The sequence below is a fragment of the Patagioenas fasciata genome, chromosome 3, assembly GCF_037038585.1.
Source record: "Patagioenas fasciata isolate bPatFas1 chromosome 3, bPatFas1.hap1, whole genome shotgun sequence".
NCBI classification, from domain to species: domain Eukaryota; kingdom Metazoa; phylum Chordata; class Aves; order Columbiformes; family Columbidae; genus Patagioenas; species Patagioenas fasciata.
In genome coordinates this window covers 76,642,176-76,669,540 of record NC_092522.1, presented here as the reverse complement: position 1 = coordinate 76,669,540, position 27,365 = coordinate 76,642,176, and the positions used below count along the sequence as shown (strand labels likewise).

Below are 27,365 nucleotides of genomic sequence, written 5' to 3'. Positions count from 1 at the left end.
ATGATCCTTGTGGGTCTCTTCCAACTCAGGACGTTTTATAATTCTATGATTCGAGTGCCTGGAATGATTCAGCCAAATAGTTATCCAACTTATTCTACCACCTCAGCAGCCAGGAGCATCCCCTGCCTCCTAGGGCCACAAGTGTCTGACAACTGATTCAGGCATCTGTGATCTCCGTGAGGTCATCCGTAGACCATGCTGTGCTGCATTTTGCTTGGCTCTACTGTACCAAAGTAAAGACAATACCTGTACAGTTTTTAGCGACTCTGGCATCCCCATAGTAACCCGGAGCACATCGTTCGCACTTGAACCCGGTGGTGTTGCGCAGGCAGTTGCGACACTGACCAGTCACTTCATCACAGTCTTCAAAAATCAGGTTTGGGTCTGAGTTGCCACTGCAGTCGCATTTTTTACAAGTGCTTCCAATTAGCAATGGGTTCCCATAGTAACCGGGGGCACACCTGAAAGGAAGAGCAAACCCAGTGATGATGAGCAATGGCATTCCCATCTGCTGTACCATTTTTTTCTCTGACCTTATTTATGTCACCAGGAATTGATGATGGTCTGCAGTTGCTAATGGACAGAAGGCAAATTAGGAGCTGTATTCCTGCAGAGGCTGTTTGTGCTCTAATCTCAGTCTGTACAGTTATATGTTTTTCCCTCTTGAACATTTCTGGTATCTCAATCACACCAGTTTGCATTACTTTTTTGGCGTCTTTAGCAGTAATTTTGTTTTTCCCCTCATCATTTTAAAATCTGTGACAGAATGATCTTGGCAGAGGGGCAGCTCTAGTGTCTATTTTGGTCTCTTTCAGCTTTGGATCTCACTAGCTATACTGTGTTACGTAGGAAACTGGGGTAAGAAGCTGCATTTCATGATGGTGAAATTCAGAGGAAGCTCAGACCTTATTTTCATAATAATGCATATAACAAAATACTGACCAGAAAAGGTTTGTATAAATACTTCTGTGGTGCGGCAAAACAAAACAGGCACTGAAACAGCCTCCGTTTTTCAGACTGTTTGATGTTAACCTGCTGGCTGAAGGCAGAAGGTTGAGAGCAGCCCCAGAAGGGAGGGGGTTTCTCTTGTTTTGCAGAGGGTGAGAGGCAGGTGGGTAACAGGAACTCCACGGGAGGCCCAAAATGGTTCCAAGTTGCTTTTCATGTCTTGTCACATCTGGGAAGCATTTCTGTGGAAAACTTGCTACATCTTAAAATGTTGAAACTGTGGTGGTTTTTGAAAGTCTAGGCAAACCAGCAATACCTAACCTTCCTGTCTGACTGGTGACCCTGAGCTAAGGCAAAAGGTAACAGATCCGGTGTCATTTGGAAAGAGAGAGTTTCAGTTAAAGGACTTTCTGCTGATAGCAGGGAATGTGCTTAATCCTATGCAAAACAACCAGTGAGGTGAACAGACCCAGCACCAGATTGGACATGGAGAACCTCGCAGGAGCAAATCCTTGAGCAAAGCATCGCTGGAGGAGCTGGTGGCTGGAGCAGCACAGAGCAGCTGCTGATGGACTGGTGGGGTCAGCTGGCAGGACAGGGCAACCCACACCACTCCCCGTGTCACTGCAGGGTGTCAGGAGGGTCCATGATCCAACAGCCTGGGGCACAGAGATGAGGGACTCATACCCCCAAACTGGGAATGAAGAATTACTGCAGGGCAGTTGATAACTAGCTGGCATGGCAACTGCTGACTGAAGAAATCAGAGGATTGAATAGTTGTTTCAGTGATTTAGGTACAGAGCAGTTGTTGTATTTCACCCTGTTTTATCACCCTATCGTCCTTGTCTTTTCTCCCATCCATAAAGTCCTGTTTTAAGACACTGTTTGTTATGCTGCTTGTCGGTAGGGAGGATGAACTGTCAGGTGGTCTAATTAAATTTTCCCAGGTTCTGGCTGGAGACCTGAACTGAGGTCAGTTGTCTCCTGAAATCTGAACACGGTCAAATCCAGATTCTGCTATGTCTGAACAATGAATATGTGGGAGATCTGATAAGACCTTCCAGTTTTGATCTGTTCCTACATTTGCTATTTTTTTTTTTTTTTAATAAAGAATGTAATTTCCTCAGTGGTGCTTTGTTCGTGTTCCAGTCCTGAACCCCCACAGTAAAAACACATAAAATTTTAAGCATCTTAATATAAACCACTTGGCTGCCTCAAATACTGCTTTTGCCAATGGCAAAGACACTTCTTGTCTCTTTGCAGCACTGCCAGGATATTTGGTACAGATGTTATCACTTGGGTGACCCAGATGTAAAGAATAAAAGTGCTACCTGGAGTTCTGTGCACCCCTCAAGGAACTGCAAATGCTACATGGAGCATACCGGTGTGATTTAGCTGACTTTGGCGGGGTTGTTCTGCATTCTCATGGGAGTTAGAGAAGGCAGTGATGGTTAATGCTACTATTTAGTCATACCGAAATTCTTGCCATACTTTTCTAATATTTCAACCAATCTGAGAATGTAGTATTTTTCCAAATTTTAAAATTTCAGTATGTCTATGGAGTTTGAACAAGAAAAAAACCTTTTTGAGTTAAAAAAAAATAAATAAAAATAATATATTCTGGACTCTCAAAATCTTGCAGAGTTTCTTTTCAATTTTCTGTAGTTAGACATTTTCCAAATGGTCATCTGTCTAAAGTGGCTTTTAGCCAGTATCTACCAAGGACTGTGTACTATTCCCATCAGGCCTGAAACTTTTGCCCTCTCATCAGGGTAAGGTAATTTTTTTTTTTTCTGAAATACACCATTCAATTCACTTGCCAGAAACATGGTGGGCAATTCTCACATCTTCACAGATATATGTTGTAAGTGCTGCTTTTTATGGCCATCTGACTCACTTTTATTAGCCATTTCTCCTCATCTGGAGTGGCTGTCTAAAACAAATATAAACTTTTAGAGCTAAAAATAAACATGTCACCTTCACTTTCCCTTTCCCTTTGCCACTCAGTGCATCTCATAGGGCTGAACTGCACTTGGCCTCTATTGAATAGCTGGTAGCAGGTGAGCAGAGCAGAGACGGCTGCATGGAAATGTCCTGTTCCATCTCTCTGCTTTACAGCATGGAAAAGCAAAGGTCTGCAGTAAATCTCTTTTCCTCTGTTGTATCAATAAATGGCTCTTTGTTGCTAACAGAGAATATTTCCTCTCCTGTAATAAAGCTGCTAAGTTGTCTTTGTTTCATTTTACAGCCATGTTTGCTTCCTGTAATTATTGGTGAGTAAGAAATTAACTTCCTCTTCCCTGGCAATGCCAAAAGAACCTTTTGCCTCTATTTACTTTGGACACTAAACTACAATTTCTTCACTTTTCGTTTTGGACACTATCAAAACCTGGATTTCATCCGCAGCCACCTTAATGCTTTATTGCTGGAGTCCAGGAGCAAAATGATTCATTCCTAAATTTCGAATTGGGCAGCTGGATTTCCCAGTGCCTAGCAAAGGCCTCCGTGATTTCACAACACCATTTGCTGGCAAACATAAACAGGATCAGTTTGTACCAAGCCTCCGGAGAAGCATAAGAAAGCCTCCCACATGAATGCCAGAGGAAATGTAGCAGATTTCCTCCTGGTCTGCTGCTCTGGGGATCCCACGGGCTGCCCATGGAGGGGTGTCCTGAGCACCCGTCACCCACCACTGCAGAGAGCTAGGAGGCAGGGCAGTGAGCAGGATGTAGCCTTCCCCTCCTTGGGGCAGGAGATGCTATTTGGGCTGCAAGGAGGGACAGGGACAATGCTCCTTCTTGTTCAGGATCCCCCAGTCCTCCTGCCAGCAGGTTGATGGCACGATGGCTGCCAGAGGGAGCAGGGAGCAGTGGTGGTGCTTCAAAATATTTTTCATCATTTCTGACACAAATGGGAGTAGAATCATGAGCCTACCAGAAGGAAAGCCCCATTTGCCACTGCTTGCCACTTACCCCAGCAGTTAGTCAAGGACTTAACACAGCGACCAGGACAAACTGATTTCTTTCTGTAGCTTTTTCTAACCCATCTACGCAGCTTTGCCTTCCTCGAGACAGATGCACTGTGTCAGGCTGGGTAGTGGCTATTAGAAAACAAAGCCGATGCTATTTTCTGCTGTTACTGTGCATCTGCTATTAATTCCGTAGGTTTTGAATTGCTTGTAGGCTAGGTTGACATTTTAATAACCGTTAAGAAACCTCACTGACCTTTTAATTGTCTGTATTATCCTTTGTGTATAAATCTGACATTTTGGAAGAACAAAAGATTACAGCCATAGGCCTGGAAACAAGAGTGGGGCTTTTTTTTTTTTTAGTTTTTGTGCCATCTGTCTAAAGGTCTTTCACTATTGCTGTCACCATGTTAGTGATGCAGAGGTAATTCGCTGATGTTTTTGTACGATCCGTAAGGGCAAAAGCCTTCAATCTTTTTTCCGTCTTACCTATTTCTTATTGATTTCTCTTTGCATTTCAAGCATCCCCTCTCTCCCTTCTCTGATAGTTAAATATCATGTGAAAGCAAGACTTGCCCATTAATGAGTGTGGACTGAAGTCTTAAATATTTCAGGGGCTTTAAGTAAAAACAAAATGAGGTATTCAGGAAGCCGGTGCCTGAGACATCCTATACCCCTCAGTCATTGTGTTAGAGCTGTTTTAATTGGTTGGCTGCTTAAGGAGAATTTCTGAATTATGATCAGGCCTCTGACATTCATTGAAACATCATCACAGCAAGTAAGATGGTCTTTGTGAAGTAGGAGAGTAAGTTATATTTCTGCTGTATAGCTCCATTTATTTGTGTACTTTTTATTTAGAAGATATTTACTGAAAATTGTTTATGGGTATAAGGGAAAGCTGAAAAGTAACAGTGGCCTATGGTTATTCGCTTCACTTTATTGAACTATGTCTGTGAAGTACATTTAAAATTTAACTAAAAAACCTGCCTCTGCTCATTAAGAATTTTATTAGATAATGCATTTTCTCCTTTGCCTTTGAAAAATGTATTTGTTAGAAACTTGCTATATGTTTTAGAGTAGAGAATTGTAAGAATCATCTGTGTGATGGTTATTTTTCACTTCAGCTGCTGTTTCTGATTTGTGTTCTGTATTTTGATTCGTAAATTGTTTTTCTTTTCGAAAAGATCACCACATGAAGGTACAAAAAGTGCAAGGACTTGTTCAAAATACATCAGATGTATGTGTCGGTCTTACCCTGACATGTCTCCACAGTAAGTTCTTAGGGCTTTTAGTAGGAAGTGAATGAGATTGTTTAACAGACATTATTCAACCTGGTGAAAACACATGCACAGGGTCCCCCCCACCATATGGGAAAATTTACTCAGACACTTCTGGACTTTGATAGTGTTGACCAGTAAGTCATCCTATCAGTTTCTTACCTTTCACAGTTGGGTCCTGCATAGTTTTCCTTACAGACACAGCGCACGCTTCCACTTTTTCTGTAACAGGAGACTGCAAAGCTGGAATTTCATTAGAACAAATAGTTAGAATAGCAGGCAACAGCAAACACTTGGGAGTATTTCTTAATTACGTTATGGGCATTTGCTGTCAGTGTGAGCTCTGGCTCTTGGTTGCTCATTTCTGAATAGGTATTCTTAAGCTCTGTATGTAATTCACATTATACCCCTTCTTTAGTTTTTTTAATTAGTGTAGAAAGCACTAGCTAGTGTACAGAACTATGGAGCTATATAAATGCAGATACATATATAAGTTCTTTTCTGCAAATTTTGATACACACGTTTTGGATAAGGGACTTAGGATAAATGTGTATGTCGTGAGAATCTAATTGCTTCCTGTCTCTTATTCTAAGAGGTGAAATATTGCTCATGAATGACACTCCAGTGAGCACCTCATGAATTTAGATTCTCGAATGGGTGCAGCAGTTTCCTGTGCAAATCCTACCGTTCTCCTCAAAGCCAGTCTGGAAATACCAAATGGTGACACCTGACCTCAGTGATGCCATCCTCATTTACAACAACTGAGGCTGCTCTACTGTCTCTCTGAGTAAACTGGAAAGTGTCTTGTGTTTCTTCCAAGACCAACATGACAAGTAGTGATACTGTTTGCAGTAACGACTTAGGATGAAGTTTGCACTGCTGTAATTCTAGATCATGGATTCATTTTCTTCTTATGTTCTCAGGATTTAACAAATGTATAATTAAATATGAGACCCAAGGAACATCAGCAGCCAGATGTGGAAAGTGCAAATTGTATACGCTTCGAACACAGTGATGGACATGGCTTAAATACATTTGCAGGAAAAAGACATACAGTCCTGAAGATGTTTCCAGTTAGTCTGCAGTACGTGTCAGGGAATTCCTGCCAGCACTGGAGCACAGCCAGGGTACTGAGTGGCAGCAGTTGGCAGATGAAGGTCTGTGGCTGCTAAAACGCAGGTCCTGAGTCATATGGTGCTGGGCAGCTGTGGCCAGGTTTTTGCACAGAGGACCAAAGACTCAGAGCAATAGGAAAGAGCACAATCCGTGTGCTCCTTTTTCCAGGAACAAGCTGTATTCAAAGGTGACAAGAATTTCTCCATAATTTCAGTTCCCACCAGCTGGTGAGACAACCAAGTTCAAATAAATCTGCAACTGTCTCAAAATATTTCATATAACCAGAGAGAACAGAAAATTAGATTCTTGTCACAGAATTCACAAATTAACTTCAGTAAAGCATTTTTTTGAGAACATATAGAGAAAATCATGACGGTTTGGCAGCCTTCCTCTTCTTTTACAGAGGCTAATTCCTTCATATAGTTGAAAAAACCTCATTGTGGATTTAAGTTATGAAACGAGACTGAAATCTTCCTGAGGTTTTATATTTTTTGTGATCTTTTAAGGGAAAAAAGTCCATAAAATTCCTCAGGTTTGAAAAGAGGTAACATCTGCTGGATTGTGAAGCAATCTCCCTCCTTTTTTTATTCCAAAGAAATGACATTACACTTCATGTGTAATGTCCAAAAGTTATTCCAAAAGTTCCCAGGATAGCAGATAAGAAGATAGTCTGGCCAGAAAATCTGGAAGTACACAAATGAATACTAAGAAAAAATATGTATCTCTCTGATGAGTCTGTCAGTTTGCAGATTTGGTCACTTTGTCTAGCTATTATAAATTTACTGGCTATTTCCAAAGTAAAACAGAGTACAAACCAACATCTTCTGGATGTTCTTTAAGGCTTTTAATGTTTCTCTGCTTTCTGGTAGTTACTATTTTGCCTTAATATAAATGGAATAGGATTAAAGGAGGAAAAACAATTCAAAAAAAAGAACGCCTGTTCTTTGAATTTAGCTATGCAAAGCTGAATGTTGCTCAATCATTATTATTTGTGTGTTCCAGCCCCAGCTGAAGGCTATTGCTATGGTCAGATCTCTCTCACGCAAGAAGCTGAACAGGCAATTCCTGGATGTTATTTAAATAGGGATATAAGGCAAATTTGGACTGGATGTCCCTTTAACTGTTACCTTCAGGACTTTCCTAAGAGAAGACTGAAAAACTGAAGTGGATTTTTACTGATGCAGTTTTAAGTGGATAACATATCATAGAACATCGAACATCCTGAGATGGAAGGGGCCCACAAAGATTGTCAAGTCCAACTCCTCTATCACTACTAATGCTTGGTCTTGGTTTTATGTAAGCTTCAGAGTTTCTTTCTCAAAGGTATCTGGGAATTAGCTGAAGGGTGACTGCCTTCAGGTTCCTTGCAACTTTTCTCTCTTCCAGAGCCAATGCTGCCGTCCTTCTGGGTTCAGGGCTTTCTTAGCTCTGGTGGTCTGGAATGGCAGAGGTGTGTGTCCCTAGCAGAAGGGCTATGGAACATGTCGAGGTGGGAAACGCTCTTCGGCCCCTGTGCCCATCTCCAATAGCACTGGCAGACACAGCCTGCATCTCAGGAGCTCAGGTCCCTGTTGGTCCCACCACACCAAGCTCTCCTGGACTGGTAGGGTGACCGGGTCCTTGCTCTCAGGGGGGACACTGCTGCAGAGCCTGGTGGGCTGTAGGGCTGGGCAGAGGGCTGGGTGAATGCAGACCCAGCCATGCTTGGTCAAATCACTCTGCAGGGAGGACAGACTAGACCTTGCTTGGCTAACTGTGCATAGCAGAGACTGGGTCTTGTGTGGTAGCGCCCTGGGTGTGTGCAAGCCAGGCTGTGGTTGAGAGAGCTGCTTCTTACACCAAAGTGCCTGCTCCATGCCTGACAGGTTAAAAAACCCTTCACTTTCATTTGTAAAGGAAAAAGCACTGCTTCCAACTGTTATATTTCTACTTTTACACATTACAGATGCTACTGAAACTGGAGGAAGCAGTTTGCTTCATTTGTGAGCTCACTTGATTCCTAAACCTTTTCACATGTGAGCAAAGCCAGGTTCTACCCCTGTCTCTGGAGGATTTTTCTGGAATGCAGGCAAAGCTGCAGTTTTTCAACAATAGTTGTTCTCCACCCAATGGCCCTCCTCTCATGTCTACAGCTCAATGAGAAAGCCAAGACATGATCTGTGGGAGTTTGGCTGGAGAGATTTTGCTCCATTGCCATTTTGAGTTTTTGCTGCTGAGCAGCTGAACAAAATGTGGCTCATCCCACCTTAAGGCTGTTTGAGTAATCCTTTAGCAACAGAAAACAAATACAGTGAGGAAATTCCCCTTTGCTGAGAAGCCCTGCTGAAAGTGAAATGGGAAACAACAAAAGGGGAGTAGATATCTTGCTAAAAAATAGTTTTATCCCATTGGCAAGTATTTACTAGCATCTCCTCTGTGCTCTATAGTGGGATTTGCATAGATGCCTCTGTTTTAGGGCAGGGACCTGAAGCAAGATGAAGCAGATAATTTCTTCCATCTGTATTTCTGATGTACTGCTAGCAGTTTCTAGCAGCCGGTCATGATTTGTAATTATTTATTTCTTCTGAAGGCACTAAGTGGGTAGCAGCTGGAGCTCTTTGGCTTGGTCTTGGTTTTCTTTCAGGCTTCAGAGTTTCTTACTCGAAGGTATCTAGGAATCAGCTGAAGGGCACTGTACCTGTCACAGTGTCCTCCAGCCCTTTGGTTTTAACTGTTCCTGTACTAACCAGATCCAGCTGCTGTTTCCTCAGGAGACTACCAGGATATGCTTTTTGTGGTTGGTTTTACCTTCCAGAGGTCATGGATTGATCTTTCTGTCTGTCTCAGCCACATATATCCCTAATGCCACTGTTCTTGGGAATTCATCTTTAAGGGATTCTTAAAAGTAACTAGACAGCTGAATAATCTCTTTCCTATGTAAAACAGGGTGAACTTGTATTTAGTCAAATACTGATATGAACTGATATGAGTGCTTAAGGATATTCTACACCTTCTAAATGAGATACTGTTTCCTGTGGTTATAAATGTGAGCAGCTGGTAGTCCTCATTTCCCTGTGACTGACAAGGGTAGCAGCGTTTGTCTCCTGCATCCAGGGAGGGATGCTGACCCCACCTTGGAAAGGTCCAAAGCCAGCCCAAATCAAAGAGAAGCAAGGACTGTACGTACTTGGCAAGCGCTGGCAGGGGGCAGGGGCAGGGCTGGCAGAACGTGGGCACTCCTCCGACAATGTCACCAATGAAGCCATCTGGACATTGCTCGCAGTGCTCTCCTGTTGTGTTTCTCTGGCAGTCCTTAAGTGGAAAAAGAGATAGTGGTGAAAGTTAAACAGAGGTGCTGCCTAATTCATAAAGAAATCATTTAGCTGAAGATCCGACCAAGCAGAATATATGCTGATGCCAGACACTGACCCTTGAAGGCATTGATAGATGAAGCCAAACCAACTAGCACCACTACGAATAACAATGCTATAAATGAACACACTGGCCAGCCAGCAAGTTTTGGCAAGGTGAGGTACAGGACAAAACAGACATATGTGCCTGCCAGGTGCTGGAACAGAAGCAGTACTGCCTGTCATCAGAGATGTCAGGGGTGCTCAGGTGTAGCGGACAGCTCTGTTTTGAATTGCATGGGCCAGGAAGAAAAATTCCCTTTTACTGAGACTGCAACGAGATGAAAAATATCTGCTGGTAAATACTATCAACAGATTTCAACCTAGATACAGGTTTCAGCGAGGCTGCTTCCTGGACTTGATGGCTGGAAAACAGCACTGGGGGAATCTGCAGGCAAATGGTGGCACATACATCGGAGACTGATGTTTTTCTCCTGAGATTAAAAGAGTTACAGCACAAAGGGTTGTGTTATCACCACACACAGGTGCTAGAAAATGACCATGGTGCCCTAAATCTCCAGTAGTCATTTAATCCCATCACAGAATTCACCATGCTGTCAGCAGCTGGCATTCCTGGGAATAGCAGGGAAGCTGGCTGTGGGATATCAGGCGGAACTCGCAGCGGGAGGGAGCTTCCCAGCATGGGGCAAGGGGCACCTTGGCCTCTGTGATCTGATCTGCTTCAGCATCACCAGCCTGGGGGTGGGTGTGCTCAGCTCACCGATTTTTAATCTGAGCCAGTCCCTGTAGATTTGAAACTCACTTTCTATTCCAACCATGGTGTAGTCTTTGAAGAAAAGAGTACGAAGGGAGAGAAATGTGATTAGGGAAGACATTTAATGAAAACAGTCAAGTTTTACTGGCACAGGCATTGCTAAATGAAGTTCGTATGTGAACACTGTAACTTTAGTGGCCGAACTTTGTCCTGGCAACACTGTTGTTTTCATAAATGTGTCCAGATATTATCAATCTACATTGAAAAGTGTCATTTTAGTAAATGGCATCCAACCTTGTGAAAGGACATCTGATTATTTTTAACCAGTTTTCCTCATTTGAATCCCACTAAATCCCCTAGTTAGGACTCATCAGTTTAGCTTAGACCCTTTTTAATTCTAGAAGACTTTACTCATCTTGCTGCATGTTTTATAGTCATATAGAACTGTCCTGGTTTTGTTAAAAAACAAGTTTCTGTTTGTGAATTTGCCTGTCAGCTAAAGCCTTCATATTAGCTGGATTTTCAAGGAAAACCAGATACATGTTTTGGTAAACATAGCAATGGAATGCAAGGTTTTTGATAAGAATGGATGGACATCTCATGAGAGGAGCAACGAGAAACAGGTGACCAAGGAACTGACCAACTGAGTATAACATCCCATTCATGTGAATACTTCATATAAAAGTGGGAGATCACGGGGATCTTGTCCTTTTTCCTTATGGAGAGGACCTTGCTAGTCGTCCCTGTGAACTGAGGCCTAGTGAGAGACTAAATCCAGCTTTGGCTGGCTGCAGAGTCCAATCCAGGACTTCAGGTGCTGGCTCTGCAGTTGCTGGGACTTTCAAGATTGGTTTTGTATATTTTGTATTATCTTCTCTATTCTTATCAGTAGCATTAGTAAAACATTTTTAATTTTTCCAACTCTCTTCTCTCTGTCCTTCTTTCCCTCCCAATCGACTGTCCTTAGTGGGAAGGGGGGGAGAGGGAGGCGCAGATGGGGGGAGAAGGGGTAGAGGGGGTTAGCAATACATCTACCAGGGTTTTATTGTCACACTGCAATCAAAAGCCTCGACAAGAACCCATTGCACAGCAACTATTTATTTCTACAAGGCTGTAAATTGGCTAGAGAATACTACAGCAGGTAGCATATGATGAGGAAAGGAAAAAAGTCAACTTATTTTTCCATGGATCTTTAAATAGATTAAACACCAATAGTTGTAGTGCTAAAGGTGTTTTTTCATGGCAATAATTGCTGTACAGACTGTAGTATTTAGAATACAGAAAAACAGGTTATTTTAACTAAAAGGTTCTAAAATGAGAGAATGCATAAGCTTTATTAGGAGGAAGAGGAGGAGGAGAGAAACTTGGTGAGAGCAAAGAAACTGAGAGCACAGGAGGGCAGAGTGGCAGCAGCCACCAGGGAGATGTCCAGACCTCTCACTCCTCTCTGGTGAGAGTGCACTAACTGTAAGGAACATGGTGTGAGCGAGAAGGCACTGGAACGCTAATAGATGTTTAAAAATAGTCTGCATTTGTCATTATTCAATGAAGAAGCGTTTTTACTATACCACAAGAGAAAGGTGAGAGAGTGGGCACTGAGCGCTCAAAGGAAAAGAGCAATTCTTTATCTGAAGCACCGGTGGAGGCCTCAGGTGGGTAACATTCAGTCGTAGCCTTCATCATGGTCTTCTTTTTTGCTCTGAGCAATTCACTTCATCTCTCTTGTCTTCAGCTTGCCAAACAACACATGGGTATTATCAGGATAAATTCGTTATTGGTTTCCAAAGCTCAGATACTATTGTGATGAACAGAGCAGGGCAATAGGGGAGCTGATGTTGCTCCTTAAATCTGCAGTGTTTTTCATCTTCTAAATCAAAGGGAAGTGCTAAAAGGCCCTTTTACCCCAAAGACCCTGTTAGCTGAGTGCTTGAGGCACTTGAGCAGTTTTTCTCTGGTTAGTGATTATGTAAAAGTGACTTTATCTTATTTCACAAGCTGGAACTCCTCCGGGTATTTTGAATCATATTTTTACAGTGATAAAAAGTGTCTTTATATTTCTTGTTCCATTAGTTTGCATCTCCAATAGAACTGCTGACTGCAATAAGCCTGTGAGACATGTCTGAAGGCAGGGAGGACACCCACCCTGCAGCTCACAGGTGATTCTCAGTGCTGAGTAGCACCGCTTTGCTAGTTTGAGAAAAGTGTTCTATTTCTGAACAGGTCACTTCTGACAAAGAAGTAATGATGAGGAAAAAAAGTGGAATTCCTTTCATGGCAATTTTTGTGAAATTGGATTTTTAAAAAGTGCTTTGCTGTAAGAGTTGCAAGTGCTATTTTTGGTGCCAGCATTCATATATGCTTTAGAATGAAAGGCATAATTTACGGTTCATGTCATAAATCAGACATGGTTGTTCACAACCTTCCCTGTCTTAGTGGTTTCTTCAAATGCATTTAAAAATTGCGGAAACATTTACTGATATAGGTGTCTACTTTTTCAAATGAAGAAATTCAGTATAAAGTTTTTACTTTGATATCCTTTGAAAAACAAGGAAAACTGAAATAGAAATCCGTAGAAAATGTATCTCAGGGCAACAAACACTGAAGGTTAGCAGAAAATTGCTGCCTGTCTTTGTACAGAACAGAGTGAGACATTGTAAACGTCATGAAAACAGGTAGAACAATGCAGCTAGGAATATTGCAACTAGACCTTATAGTGCTCTGCTCTTTTTAAACTATGTTTCAAAGTACAGGAAGTTAAAATTCTAAGTTCAATTCTTTCCATATGGGCATGCTAATACAACCTTTATTTTCATAAAGCAAAAGTCGAGGGAGAAGTGTCCCTTCCTCATGGACACAGCTTCAGAGAATGTAATCAAACATAATAGCAGCCAGGCTTCTAAGATCTTCTATATGAGGACGTAGCATACGATAATTCATCCATCAGTATACCAGCAGCAGGTTGTCAGATGAGGGAGTGGCTGGAGTGTATTTTCCTGTGTTAGAGAATGCCTTAGCTTGTCCTACTACTCTAAGTTTGCAGCTGAAAACACTCATTATTACAATACAGCAGGAGCCGTTTGTTTCATTTTTCCCCCCCTTATTTCTTGTTCTTCTGACAGTCTTACAGCAATTGTTAATGCAGAAAGATTGCACAAGGATAAATATAGGTAAAGAGAGGGAACTCTTCTACACTGACGTGCAATCCATCTGTATTCGTTGCTGAACCAGTGGATGTTGGCCTGAGGTATAATATTTGGGTGTAGATTTAGACCACCAAATTTGGAATATGCCTTCGTATCTGAGGTTACAGAACTTCATACCATTGCCCATGCCAGCATGCCAGAACTCACTGCTGTCACAAAATAATAATAGCAAAAAGAGTACTTCAGCATAATGACTTGAAAGGCAGGAGATGTACATGTTTATCTTTTTCATCTTTGAGGTTTATTATTTCAAGCTTTCTCTCTCCAGCCACTATGAGATGCAGGGTTAGTTTTCAGAATTTCTTTTGGAAGAAGATTAAGTACTAAAAAAACCACTAAGTACTGAGCGACTTTTAATAAAGACAACTGTCAACCTAAAAAACGAGAATAGCAACAAAACTCCTTTCCTGATCCAGTTTGTGTCAATATACCGCCTCTATATCAAAGATTTTGTTTGTTGAAATTATCCTGTGATAATGAGTGAAGTGGGAGCTGACGTCTTGCCAAAGCCACCTGGCCCTCTGGTTTCTCAAACCATAACTCGTTTTAGCTAACTGTTGGAAATGTGACTGTGCAGGCGTGAGAGCAACTGCAGCTTTTCCTCGCAGACTTGTCCTGACTTCGTACATGCCTCTTATACTGGCTACACAGGGAAGGGAAATGAAGAGGTTGAGTATTGAGGTCACTGTTGCAAGTTTTTGATTGTAGAACAGTTAGGACAACTACTACTAAGTTAAAACATAGGCAAAAAGAAGGGGATTATCTACATCTGAGGCACTGAGACTTAACACTAATGCTTTAGGCAACTACTGGATACCAAAACACTCTGGAGAATAGCTGCTTTTTAGCACCAAACTGTTATATTTCTGGTTGGCTTTGCAGACATGTATCACCAAGGTCCATCTTTGCAGAAAGAAACAGTGATCTGTAAGCTGCAAGGCTCTTTGTGAAGCCAGAAGTATCTGTGAAGACAGAAGTACCTAATAAGCTGGAGAGTTTTGCTAGCTCCCTGCTGTCTTTTGCTCATACTTGATGGATGGTTGTAGATCCACTGGCGATTCTCCAGACCTGCCTTGGCAATCATGTGGAACATATCCTCCTGGGCAGAACTGCCAAATCCGTTCTAACCTTTCCACTCAGCTGTAAACCCCAACGCTTAAACACAAATCACTTACACCACAATACACTCTATTGTAAAAAAAAAAAAATCCATAAAAGGCCGAAAGGATACCAGGGATTTTATCTTCCCCACTGCTGTGATCCTTTGGTATTTCTTGTTCCAAAAAGCAACAATTTATTTATTTATTTATTTTTCGGGTGCTCTTTGGATGCCTTATATACATACAGATCAAATATACAGTACTGAGATGATAACAAAACACTTAGAGATTTTTAGGTAGGAACTGACAAATTTACACTTTACCTTCTGCTATAATGCTCTCTCCAGACTTGCCACTCTGCTCTATTCATTTTCATGCATTTATGAAGATCTAACCTCCCTTAATAGTAGAAACCTCAGAAAGGACATTGATAACTCAGTCCAACAAAAATTTTGTCTGGATATCCAATTTCATAATTTTTAAATCCTTTCAACCTTCCAATCCACTTAACTGTGTTCTTCTGGAGCCAGGGCCACAGTACATCTCAGCCAAACTCCTTCTCTAGTGCAGGTGAACAAATTTTCAGTATGATAAAGCCCTGCCCATTATATGACTTGTATACGGTATGAGGACTCATTGCTTTAGACAAACTGTTTTACCTCCATATGTCACTCAGTTCAGAGTTGACCATCATGGCCACTGTGACATTCTGGTCAGCTGTCAAGTCATTTGAAGCCCCCTCCCATTTCTGATTTTTCAAATGCTGAACTGTCAATAGAAATGCTATAAAGAAATAACTCAGCTACAGTTTGCTGGTGGGGTAGGGTATGAGGGGTGGTGAAGGAGGCAAAAACATTCCCTTCATATCTTCATAACTTATTAGCAGCAAACCCCAATGAGCTTTATGCAGAAGAAATGCACATCACTGTCTGCAGACTGCCACTGCTGGCTGTTACAGTTTTACCCAATTAACATCACATATATGCATGCTTTCAAAATCAAAAGCTAGAAGGTCCCTTGAGTGATTTCCTTAGCCAGGACTGAGAAAATTACATTAAAAGTCTGAAGTCTGGAATAATCATGAAGAATAATGTCTTTGAAATGAAGCACTATTTGCCATCTCTTTTGTATTATGTCATAAATGGAGCTTACATTGTGCTGGCTGCTCTTCTAACACTTGGGTGATTTCCTATACCAACAAAATGAACTGAGTGGCTCTTCAGTTTTAATCACAGGACCACATGATTGATTTCTGCACCTGTTTTATGTGGATGTCTATGCAAGTAAGCCTCTGTCTGCAATAATTTCTTCAGTCTTGTTAGCTAATGAGATTGATGATTCATTGATTATGTCCTTCAATAAGCTTTTAAAGACTTGTGGATTTGATATACACTCTATGAATAAGCTGAGAGAAGTTTTGAAACAGAACCCTAAGATGGATACTTATGTCAGCAGAAATTAAAGATGTGTGTACTTTAAGGTATTGTTAGTAGGGGTTTAATTTTATTTGATTTCAAATTCAGGGCAGGGGCCAATGAAAATTCCATTAATTTGTATGCTGTGGGAACTACATTTGCCAAATTGATTTGGGAGATTTGCATAATATGATGGTCTTAGAGCATCGTATGGAGTCTGACCCTTATATTCCATCCCTTTTGAAGTACTTTTTCATTTTCATACTACCTCATTCATTTATTCGGTTCTTATAGCTTAGTTACTATTGAAATTAGTAAAAAATCATCTAACCACTGAACACAGTATTATTATTACTTTCATGTTGTTTTCCATCATAGATAGCAGTGTTAACTTTGAAAATGTTTTTTTTTTTTCATGTTTAAATCATTCTGTTGTGTGAATAAACATGCAGCCATGGAAACTATTAACTTTGGGCAACATCGGTTCTTCTAAAGAACTCCCCTTCATATGGGTGTGTACTCCTTTCTGCCCCAGCCTCAGGCCCAGCAGGCTTTGGCCAGATCCGTTCCTGTATGTCTCCAGAATAGTCCTTAGGGAAGGCTGCTTTGTCCCCCGATTCTAATAGAAATAACATTATCAACCGTCAAGTCTCCTTTTCCCAAATTACTTGCATTTATTCATCTAACATGCTTCTTCCTGCTGTAATTCAAGTTATATTTTTATTTCTCTAATTGTTTCTTCTGCAAGGCTTTCTCAGTCACATTTTGCAGTTTACTGATTTCATCAAGCATCCAATCTTTCCTGGAAATTTCCAGATGCTCAGGAAAGTTGCATTACTGCAGTTCCCATGGGCATCTCTGGTTCTGTTTTGTGCTATCAAAGCTTCAAAACCCCTTTTCTTTCTGTTGTTTCCCTCTCCTTTTTCACTCTTGTTTCACTTAAGCCTTTTCACTCTTCCTCTTTATTCAGAGGTAAATGACCTGAGCTTAATGGCTTCTTAAATCATTCAGATAAGCCATCAAATGGTTTATTTGAACTCAAGTTCAAACTAGAGTTTAGCTCTTCCATTTGTCCTTTACTACCTGGATGATTCTGAGAGTTTAGTATCCCAGAGAAACACCAGTCAGGAATGAACATAAAATTTCAGATTATTTCCTGCTGATACAGTAATGTGTTGGTTTTTTTTTTTTTTTTTCCTTTCTTTTTGCCCAAACCCTTGACATTGGCCTTATTTTTGTAGAAGACAGGAAACAAGTCTTCTGCTGTGTTTGAAAATTAAGAATATAAGCACTTCACTACTTCATATACTCCAAAAACTCTCTGTTCACCAGTCACCAGAAACAGACATTTGTCAAGCTCTCTCTCTTGTTCCTACGTCTTCCATTGGGTGCTTTCTCTTTGGCATCATTGTGAGTTGACAGTAAGGGGACAATCATCCCATGAGCAAAAGTCTTGTGCATGTGATGGAGAAGAGCTGGCAGGGTAGAACCACTTCTAAAATTTAATATTAAACCACTAAGCCATTATGTGTTCTACAGAAACCAGCCAATCCTAAGCACACTACCTTGGCGAAGCCATGACAGCTGTCACATGCACTGTCTTCCTCCCACAGGAATAAAAATGGTGGGAAATATGCCATGGAACATGGCTCTATGTATTTGTATAACTGAAAATAACTTGACAGAGACTGCAATGATGCAAAGTATGAGAATTTTATCAGGCCATTTTATGAAGAGACAAACTGAAGGCAAAGATTTATGACTTGTCAAATGTAACACATGGCAGAGCAAGGAGCTCTGGGCTCTACTGCTGCTTTCAAGGCTGTAAAGAGTACACTTGTGCCTAGCTCCTGCTATGTGCTTCAAATAAATTACACTGTTAACTTCCACCATTTTTTTTTTTTTTTTTTTTTAGTGTATTACTGCTCTGATTGCCCACTGGTAATTAGGGTTAATTTTATTGGACTGATTTTTGCCCTGGAGCTACAAGTGATCAACTGCTAATACTAAGTCACAGCTTTCTGTATGAGCTGATACTGAGTGAGACCAAACATGTGGGAAATCGTAATACTACCTCAGAGTTCAACACACTTTTCCCTTGGTGTATTATTTCAACCTCCTCATGTTGTTCCTTCACAGCAGGAGGCTGCCATGAAGCAGAATTACTATGAGTAACACATGTATATACACTCACAGGGGTCACTCACCATTGTAAATTGTTTACATGATATACAGCACTGTATTCATAAAGGGGAGAATGAAATGTGTTTGAATTTATACGTTTTTCTCCAGGGGTATACAAAACTCTATCCATATTTCTGATGGACTAAAAATTTTCTCCAGCATACTGACTCTCACAAATACTGCACGCAGGAAGTGTTCTGAATCTGCAGAGATTATTTAAGTAAGTGAGAATGAAATTTGGCCAGGATAATCTTATTAATGTATTGATCTTGGCCGTATTTAAAATTGCCCTTCAGCAAGAAGCTCCTGTGGTACTGCTTTTGCTGTGTATTGAAATTGAACACTGGTGTTAATAGAAGAGTCAGACCGTAGTTTCTTGGGTTTGCCTGGAAAATACTTCCTTCATGTCAAGCCTCATGCAAGAGTGAAAGAAGGTGAAAGGGTTCATGTCATTAAAAAAAAAAAAAAAAAAAAAAAAGTACTGTTATTCAGTGGGGGATCAGCAGAGAAGACAAGAATTCCTTACCACACAGGTTCCAGATCCATCAAGACATCTGTTTGCATTACCATTGCAGTTGCAAGGAGAGCATTTTCCTGAGCTGGTAAGGTAAAATCCTTCTTGGCATCTCTGCAACGAAAAAATAAAAATAAAGTATTTCCTATGCATAAGTATTCAGAGAGTTAGGTTTGGCTGAGAGGCAGAGGAAAGCAAGAATTACAACCATCAGGTCTCCCCAGAGCATACTGCACAGCCCCATCATCACAGACCACACACATGCTGCTGAACTTGAGTCTGTTCTTTCACTCTCTGCCCTAGTGCTGCTTTTTTGCCTTACAATATTTAAGCTGTCAGCTTTCCTGCCTGTGTCTGGCTCCTGGTCAGCAATGGGTGCCTGCCTGTGGGTGAGGAGCTGGCAGATTCTTATGGCATTTTGTAGTAGAAGATGATTTAACTAGAAATTATGGTCCTCATTCAGAAAAGAAGGTGTATTTATAGGAAAATAATAACTTTTACTTAAAAAAGAAAAGCTTTAAAAAGTTTACATCACAGCTCTGATGAGCTTTGGGTGAAGAGCCTAGAGGAGACAGAAACGTATCTGCATAGATCAGTGCTGTTCTGAATGAAGGCTGGCTGGCTGCTGTGTGGCCTACCAAAGCAGGGCTGTCTGTCTGTCTGAGACTGGCAAGATGTGCCAGTGATAATCTGTTATCATTCCAGAAAGTAACCAGTCCCTGGGAGGTGCAACCATTCTTCAATAATTCTTCAGGTGACATAATAAATAAAGGGGGAAAGACTGCATAAAAGATAAAACTTCCTTGTTTCTTAAATGTGTGGCTGTGCCTGCTGTATATAATTTAGTACTTTTGGTAACTTATCAAAGCTTATCAAAATTAAACAGAAGGTTGTCAAAATCTAAACCATCTTCTTTTAAATACTAGTTAGAGCAATGATATAAGGAATCAGAAACACAAACAAAGCTATTAATATGCGCCTCTAAGACTGGAAAATAAAATGAAATAGCATAGCTTTTGTTTTATGTACTATGTGTAAATTCTTTTTCTTCACTAAGGAACTTCTACCTTGTTATGCAAAGCTGGTGAGATGCAGAGATTGACCTCAGGAGCAACCTCCATTACTCAGACAGCACCTGCTCAACTTGAGCAGCCTCCCTGTGTCACATGTATTTTGTTAGATCCATGCACACTCATGAATTTTTGGATCCTAAATCTCTTACTCTTGCTTAACTTTTGCACTGTTGTTGTTGCAGAGCTGCAGGAATTATTTACCACACACTGCTTCTGCTAGCATTTACAAACATTATCCCTGAGGTGACTGTCAGGGCCTGAGATATGCCAGGCTCTCCTGGAGTATTTTTTGTGCTGCCTCTACAGGACTTTGTGTATTCTCTGGCTCCTGAGGTCACCTACCCTTGCAAAAAGTGGGAAAAGTGGGAAGATCAAGAGAATCAGGAGGGTCTGATTCTTCTTCCATTTGTATGAGCTATAAGTCTTATTAGATTGTGCTGATCTAGTTAGGATTATATTTGCTTTGTATCCCCCTCTTCCTCATTTTCCTGTGTTGCCCTGAAATGAAGGATCATTTATTTTCTGCACTGTGCCAACCATTTCTTCTCACGCCCACTGTAATTTATGACACGAACAGCAGGTCTACAACATCAAATAGAGCACCGCACAGTGATAACTCCACTAGGTGTAAAAACTAGCCTGTGAGTAATATTGCCAAATGGCTCTGCTGGTGGCTGTGGCTAATTAACCCCTGCACAGTGCTATGGCCATATTGCATCTGGGACTTGAACTTGTACATCTGCAGGGTGCTGAAGTTATAGCTGTGGAGCACTTGTAGCAAGAGCCAGCAATCCTGAGATCCATCTGCATGTTAACTTCCATTCTCAAGGGCGGGTGGATACTTCTGTCCAGCCAGATAAGCTGCTTGTTTAGAAAATAATGTGTCTTATGAGATGACTAACAGCAAGCTTTAAAAATGAGGTTTACAAATGAATCATTAATCCAATCTTATCCCAGAGAGCTCTGAGAAGCTAAGATGAACATAAATGGAAAACTTGGTTGCCTTTACCATTCTTACACAGAGTATTTTATTTGGTTTGCTTTGGAAACACTTTCTTACATAATAGCTCCTAGGAGGAAAGGCCTTCATATCATAGCCACTTTGGGACAGCAGAACTGCTATCTATTTGTGCTGCTTGTTTCTTTCACTTGCTTAGTCTCAACACAGAGCTGCAGGACTGGCTCCCACCAGACTGAGGATTTCAACTGAATGATTACGCCACACACTGTGGAAGGGAGATAGTTTTTAAACTGAAAACAGATTCTTATCCCAGCATCTATCTTGGCAATACTTCTATCCACCCATATAGATCTAAAGCATGTTACATTCTCTGATGGCCCTCAACTAGTGGGTGGTCCTAGCTGGTCCATTTGTCTGCCCAAAAGCTTTCTTGGTTCTGCAGGTCTAAGTAGAATAATTTTTTACTTACAAGAGTGAATACAAGCAATGGAAATATTTGAGTGCATGTAAAGGCATCTATGTAAATCCTTCTGTCAGCCATAAAGATCACTTCGTTCATACTTTAACTAAGGGAATGCTTGCATTGCAGCTGTGAGAAGGTTGTCATCTAGTCCACTCACTCGCAGTAGCAACTCAGGTGCAATTCAGTGCAACCTCACTGGTTCCAGCTGTATGGCCAGGATTGTACAGTCTTTGCTGAAGTCCACTGGGAACGAGTTACCTCCTATTCTGAGCAGATACACTTCCCAGTTCCCCCAGACATCTGCCTCAGTTTTGGCTGCCTCTGCTGTTCTCGCTAACAGAGCCTCTCTTGCAAATGAGGTGCAGGGTCCTAAGTCACCTGGGTATTTACTGGCAACATTTTTTCCCCACATTATTTAAATCATCACAAAAACTTGGAATGTGCTGATGCTTACCATTTTAATACAGTATTTTAAACCATGGGTTGGATCTATTTAAACCAGAAATGAGGTATTGACAATCAATGCTATGAGGGAAGTGGGAACGAGGGGAAAATGGGATCCAGATTTTCTCTTTTGGGTTCAGGAGTTTTCTCAGGCATTCTCAATTATTCTGTTATATTTTTGTTGCTCCTTGCCCTACTAGTGATAATGGAGTGATTGGTTAGTTGTTCCAGGGTGTGAGCCAACATCATATTTATAAAAAGAAGTGTCAGAGTGTTGAGTTAATTGAGGGATTCAAAAGGCCGAATATTCTGGGAGTACAAAATAATTGCACACAAAGCACAAACAGGTCTGGAACAAAATGGAAATACCCTCCTTGAAAAATCGTTATGTGGGCAATTGAGTGAGGAACATTTCCATCCACTGTCTCTTTTTGAAAGGCGAAGACAATTACTAGGCCAAAATGCTAGGTCTGCATTAGCAATCATGTCTTCACAATTACTAGATTTTTTTTTGCCCAAGGGACAAAGTTTGATCCAGTTCAAGCTAAAAAGTCCAATCTGATGTGGATCTTGCTGAGCTCTTGAAAATCTTTTACACCCGTGGTGCATTTATTTCCCTTCCCCTTCCATCTGGATTTAATTATTACATTTCTTGAAAACAAGAACCATCTGCAGTGCTGAAAGCACTGTTGAGCCTACAGTCATATTCTGTTTCTTCAGCCCCTTCTGCTGGTATGGGTGCAAGATGGGGCTGAAGATGGAAGACAGTCCACATACACAGGGTATGAGTTTACTCTCATATTATATTGAAGCAGTTCCACTGATTTCATTGCAGCTGCTCCTGATTTGCACCTGTGTAACTGAGGGCAGAATCAGGTCCCTGTTCTTTCCCTGCTGCTGGTTGGCAGTAGTGGTGTGGCTGTGCTGGGGTGGGTATGTTTGCTGTGACCCTGCCTCTTCTGGCTTGCTTTTCCCAAAGAAAGAGAGGCGTGCTGGGAACATGCACAGAGTGTTCTCTGTGGTTACATCTGCATCAGCCAGCTGAAGGAGGGCAAGGCATGGTTTCAGGCACTGGCTTCTGATCATCCATGCTGACTGATGGTTCATTTTCTGCCATGATTTTGCTCTTTGACAGACTGTGATTTTTCCTAGCAATGTCCAGGCATAGCTTAGAGCATGGCATCTGTTAGGATGTGTTCCCACATGGCAGTCTGCATGGGACTACTCTTTTTTGGGCAAACATGGAGAGAACTTCAGCATGTGGACATGGACTGTGTTATGCTGCTTGACTAGGAGGTCCCCACACTGCTTTATTCAGTAATTCAGATGTAGCCATTGACTCTTTCATCTAATGGTAAGAAAACATGACATGTTTCTTTAGTTAGAACAGGAACTTGGGACTTTCTTTGAATATATAAACACACAAAGGGTCTCTTTCTTCCACATTTTATTGTGGCTCACTTGGATTCACATGAGTGTTTGTTATTTCCAAAGTTCACTCTTGAGTGCTGAGGTGCATGAAGGGATGTAGATACAGGGTTAAATGGTCTTCATCAAGACATTTCAGCCTTTGTTATATTCATTATACTCATGCCTACCAGTCTTGGACCAGGGATCTCATTACATTTGATCCAAAACAAACCAGAGGAAAAAGATGGTACCTTCCTTCTGGACCATTGTAAAATAGAAGGCAGCTGGTGCAGTTGGGGAGCTGAATCTGAAGAACGGTACTTGAAGTAGCAGTCATGGCACATCAGCTGCCAAGTCACTGCTAACTTTAGTGTCAGCTGAGACTTGGTTGTAGTGGCCAACAGTGTTGTGCTCTTTGCTGATAGAGTCAGAAGGTGTGCATCCTTCCAGGTCTGAGAAGGATCCTCAGTGAGCTGCATGGATGTTTAGACATCAGGGCAAAGATCAAACATGACAGTATTACTTAGCAGATTCTCACTTCAAAGATCTGTTAAAGATAGTAAACGTGAATGCAACCTGAGCACAGTTGAATTCTGTAAACTCATGGGCTTATGATGAAATGAAAATGAACTTAATTAACCAAATATCCTAATTCTATCTGCAAAAATACAAAGAAGTTATATCCTGTGTCATAAACACCTGTATTTTGTGTAGAAGGGTGCTTTTTTGATGCCAAGAGGCAAAACTGCACATTTTTTTTTTTTCTGGCAGCCTCCACACATTACTTTTTCATATGCCAAGAGGCTAGATAAGTGGCTGTACCATGACTTGTGGTATGCTACCCAAGGCATAATAACTTTTCCTGATCATGCCTTTGGTGGAAGAAAATGAAATTTATTCTCATTACCTGTCATCTGCTGATGGTCAAGAACATACATGGTTACCTCTGGCTATGCTGACACACCACAACTTGTTCCCCTGCTTTATCTTGGTAGTGTAGCAAGTTCATTGGACATATAGTTTCATTTTGAAAAGATTTTTATACATTTGAGATTCCATTTTTCTGAAGTCTGACCTGTTCTGTAAAAGTGGTTACAATTTTGTCAGAAGAACTATATTTAAGAGAGTTTTAGTCTGAGAACTGTAAAGTCTGGTGTGACAGGCTATCTGTCAGTCAAAACGTCTATGGGGAACTGTGACAGATATTATGAATTATTTGCAGAATAATATTTATCACTTGACATAGATTGATTAACAGTTTCAGAACTGTGGGACCCTCAGAAGTCCCCACTGTCTCTTACAGAGTGAAAAGAAGAATAGAAAACAAACTCTAGTTAAACGTTATCAAGCCCAGGGAAAAGAAAATAGAAAAACGTTGCTCCTCTGATACAACATGCATCATATCAGCCATAGATACCTGTCAAGGTAGGACACACAGGTAAATAAAGCCCAAGTTTTTAATGTGTTGATGAAAACCATCAGACACATTGAGTGGAGCAATGCGCCTTCTTGACAGTTTCACATCAAACAGTAATGTTTTTTCTAGAAGGTATGGTTCCAACAAACAGAAGTTTAGTACTCCACATAATGCTAAATCCCTGAAACTCTCCGTCTTTTACTATACAGGGGTGAGCGAATACTCTAAACCTCCTTCACCCGTTTTAAAAATCTGTGTCTAAAAGAGAGACCAGTGTGCTGGAAGTGCGTGGCATTGCCATGGAAACAACAGCCCTCTGCTCCTTGGGGACATTCCCAAGCACAACCCAAGCATGCTTGCTTTTGTTTATTTTTTTTTTATGAGCAGTATTTGGAATTGGCAGCCACAATTCTGAGGCCTTTTTGAAGATTGTTTGCTTAGGCCAACTTGAGATAAATAGCCTACTGCCCTTCCTAAAAATAAAGATGTTTTCCTGCTTGAATATCTCCCAGTACTTTCTTTTATGTAATTATTTATTAGAAATAAGAACATTAGACAAACAAGTCTAGGACAGCAGTCCTCTACTGTACATTTGATGTTCTCCCATTTTTTCCGATTTCCTCGGAATAGATAGGGTGCTTTTCTGAAGAGCATCCTGGTCTTTGCATTCAGAAATACTCCATCCCTGGCCAAGCACTCACAGAAAGCACACCAAATTTTCAGCATTCCTCAGGTCCCACCTGGCATGTCTATGTCAGCCATAAAGACAGGCCCAGGCAGAACCCCAGAGGACCTCCCTGCCCCAGATGCAGCGCTGGGCTAACACAGCTGTGGCCGTGCTGGTGCGGGGGCATCCTGGCCAGCAGCCTCTGCAGCTGGACGGCAGGGCTGTGTCTGCAGGCAGCCCAAACCACAGCAGGCTGGAAGTCATCAATGCGGAGATATCCATATGGGAAGAAACCGGCTAGACACTCTTTGTATGGTTTAATTCCTTCTGTTCTATAACACGCCTAAAGTAGGTCAGCTGTGCCTATTGCTCTTTACTGACTGCAAAGGGGAGATTGGAGTGCTATCTCACGTGTACGTGCCTGTGCTGCATACAAAGTCTGACGAGATGAAACCTTTTGCACATGTTAGGTGTGCTGTGCTGTGTAGAAGTGTCCAGGTTACAGCTGCTGTGCTATCGATCTGTCCAAACTGGTGGACACTCCTGTACCTTTGAAGAAGTGCAAAGGGTTCTGACGGTCTGGTCCGCCAGTCAGTATGTTCAGGTAGAGAAAGGGGATGGAAACCTTTGTGTCAGACAGGTCCCAATGATTCTCTTTCTACATTTGAGTTAGGTTTACTCTGGCCAGTTCAGAAAGTGATCATGGGATGCTTCCCTTTGTCCACATAGTGTCTCCTCTGATATTTACAGGTAGCCAGCCAAGGGAGCTGTATTATATCACCCACCTTCCCCACTGAGTACTTGTGCATTCAAACATCTGTAAACAAAATCTTATCAGCCCATCTCTGAAATGTTTTTTCCTGCTTTGGGATGTGGAAAGCATACATATATAGTAGGACCTTTAATAAAGCTATAATTCTTAGAAGAGTTTTGAAATACCACTGGACATTTGCTATCTGGAAATTGATTTTATTGCTGCTAGCAGCTCAGTCCTGCTTCAACTTGATGGACAGTATAGAACATATTTAGGAAAGAAATCTGTAAGAAATTAGTATTAAGACTTTGTATTGTCATCCAAAGTACTAGATACTCACTGCAAATGGTGGCTTTAGTCCTAACACAGGCCTGTGAGATGAAGTTTATCCCATTTTACAGAGGCCAAAACTGATCCTGCCGTCATGTTAGTCTTCTCATGTTCATTCCTGACACAAGTTGCAATCAAGCACTGTAGCTACAGCAGGGAAGAGGAGCTCTGATACTATAAGTGACTTTGACAATTTGCAGAGCTGGTGACGTGCGTAAAACTCCCTGAATAACTATGCAGCTAAGCTATAACACAGAAAGGAGTGCGACCCCATTCTAAGGACACCTCCTGGTTCCTTCCAAAAGGCACACTTTTTACTTCGGCAAACTGGGATGTAAGTAAACAAAGTGGACATCCTAGCTTAAAACCACTCTGGGTAGACACAAGCTGTATGGCTTGTCATACTTGGAAAGCATTAACTAGAAAGCAATCTTCTGTGCCTTGGACAGACATATGAGTCTACTTCTGGTGTTCCATTCAGCAAGAAAGTACTGAGAACACCAACATGACTTCTATATCAGTTTTTCAGCTCAGGACATGATTAACTTCCAGTACCTTTAAACACAGGGTTTTAAAATCCAGACTACCAATTGTAGACTGAGGGACATTTGACCATTTCTTGCTCCCTGGGAGCAAAGTAACAGACATTTCAAATTCCTTATTTCAAAGACATGTTATTCATAAACACAGACACAAAGATTTAATTCTTCTTCCATCTGCTAAGAAACTTTATGCAAACAAAAAGAGCTATGATAACACTGCGCTTCACTGTCCTTACTTTCCTGCCTTTAGTGATCTGCAGGAGAAACCCCTCTCCATTTGTTGCCAAAACACAAAATCCAAAAGATGTACAGCACACACTGTGTGCAGCTGCACCTCAGTGGTGACACGTGCTGCTGGTGAGCAACACACTCGAGTCCTGGGCCCTTTGGCCTCTTATACAGTCACCAGGCACCTCACTGACCATGGAAAAAGTGCTTATCTGCTGGAGACTAAATTTTGATTTGACCATTCAAC

General features: G+C 41.3%; 1 protein-coding gene across 1 annotated transcript in view; it reads right to left on the bottom strand.

Moving 5' to 3' along the window:
• Window positions 1–27,365, bottom strand: part of LAMA4 (laminin subunit alpha 4) — a 100,180-nt gene that overhangs the window by 57,830 nt on the left and 14,985 nt on the right. Inside the window, exons 2-5 of the mRNA XM_065835805.2 lie at window positions 18,842–18,943; window positions 9,476–9,600; window positions 5,356–5,436; window positions 247–461 (exon numbers count right to left, since the gene is read on the bottom strand). Of these exons, the coding sequence (XP_065691877.2) occupies window positions 247–461; window positions 5,356–5,436; window positions 9,476–9,600; window positions 18,842–18,943 (523 nt within the window). The remainder of the gene's footprint in view (window positions 1–246; window positions 462–5,355; window positions 5,437–9,475; window positions 9,601–18,841; window positions 18,944–27,365) is intronic.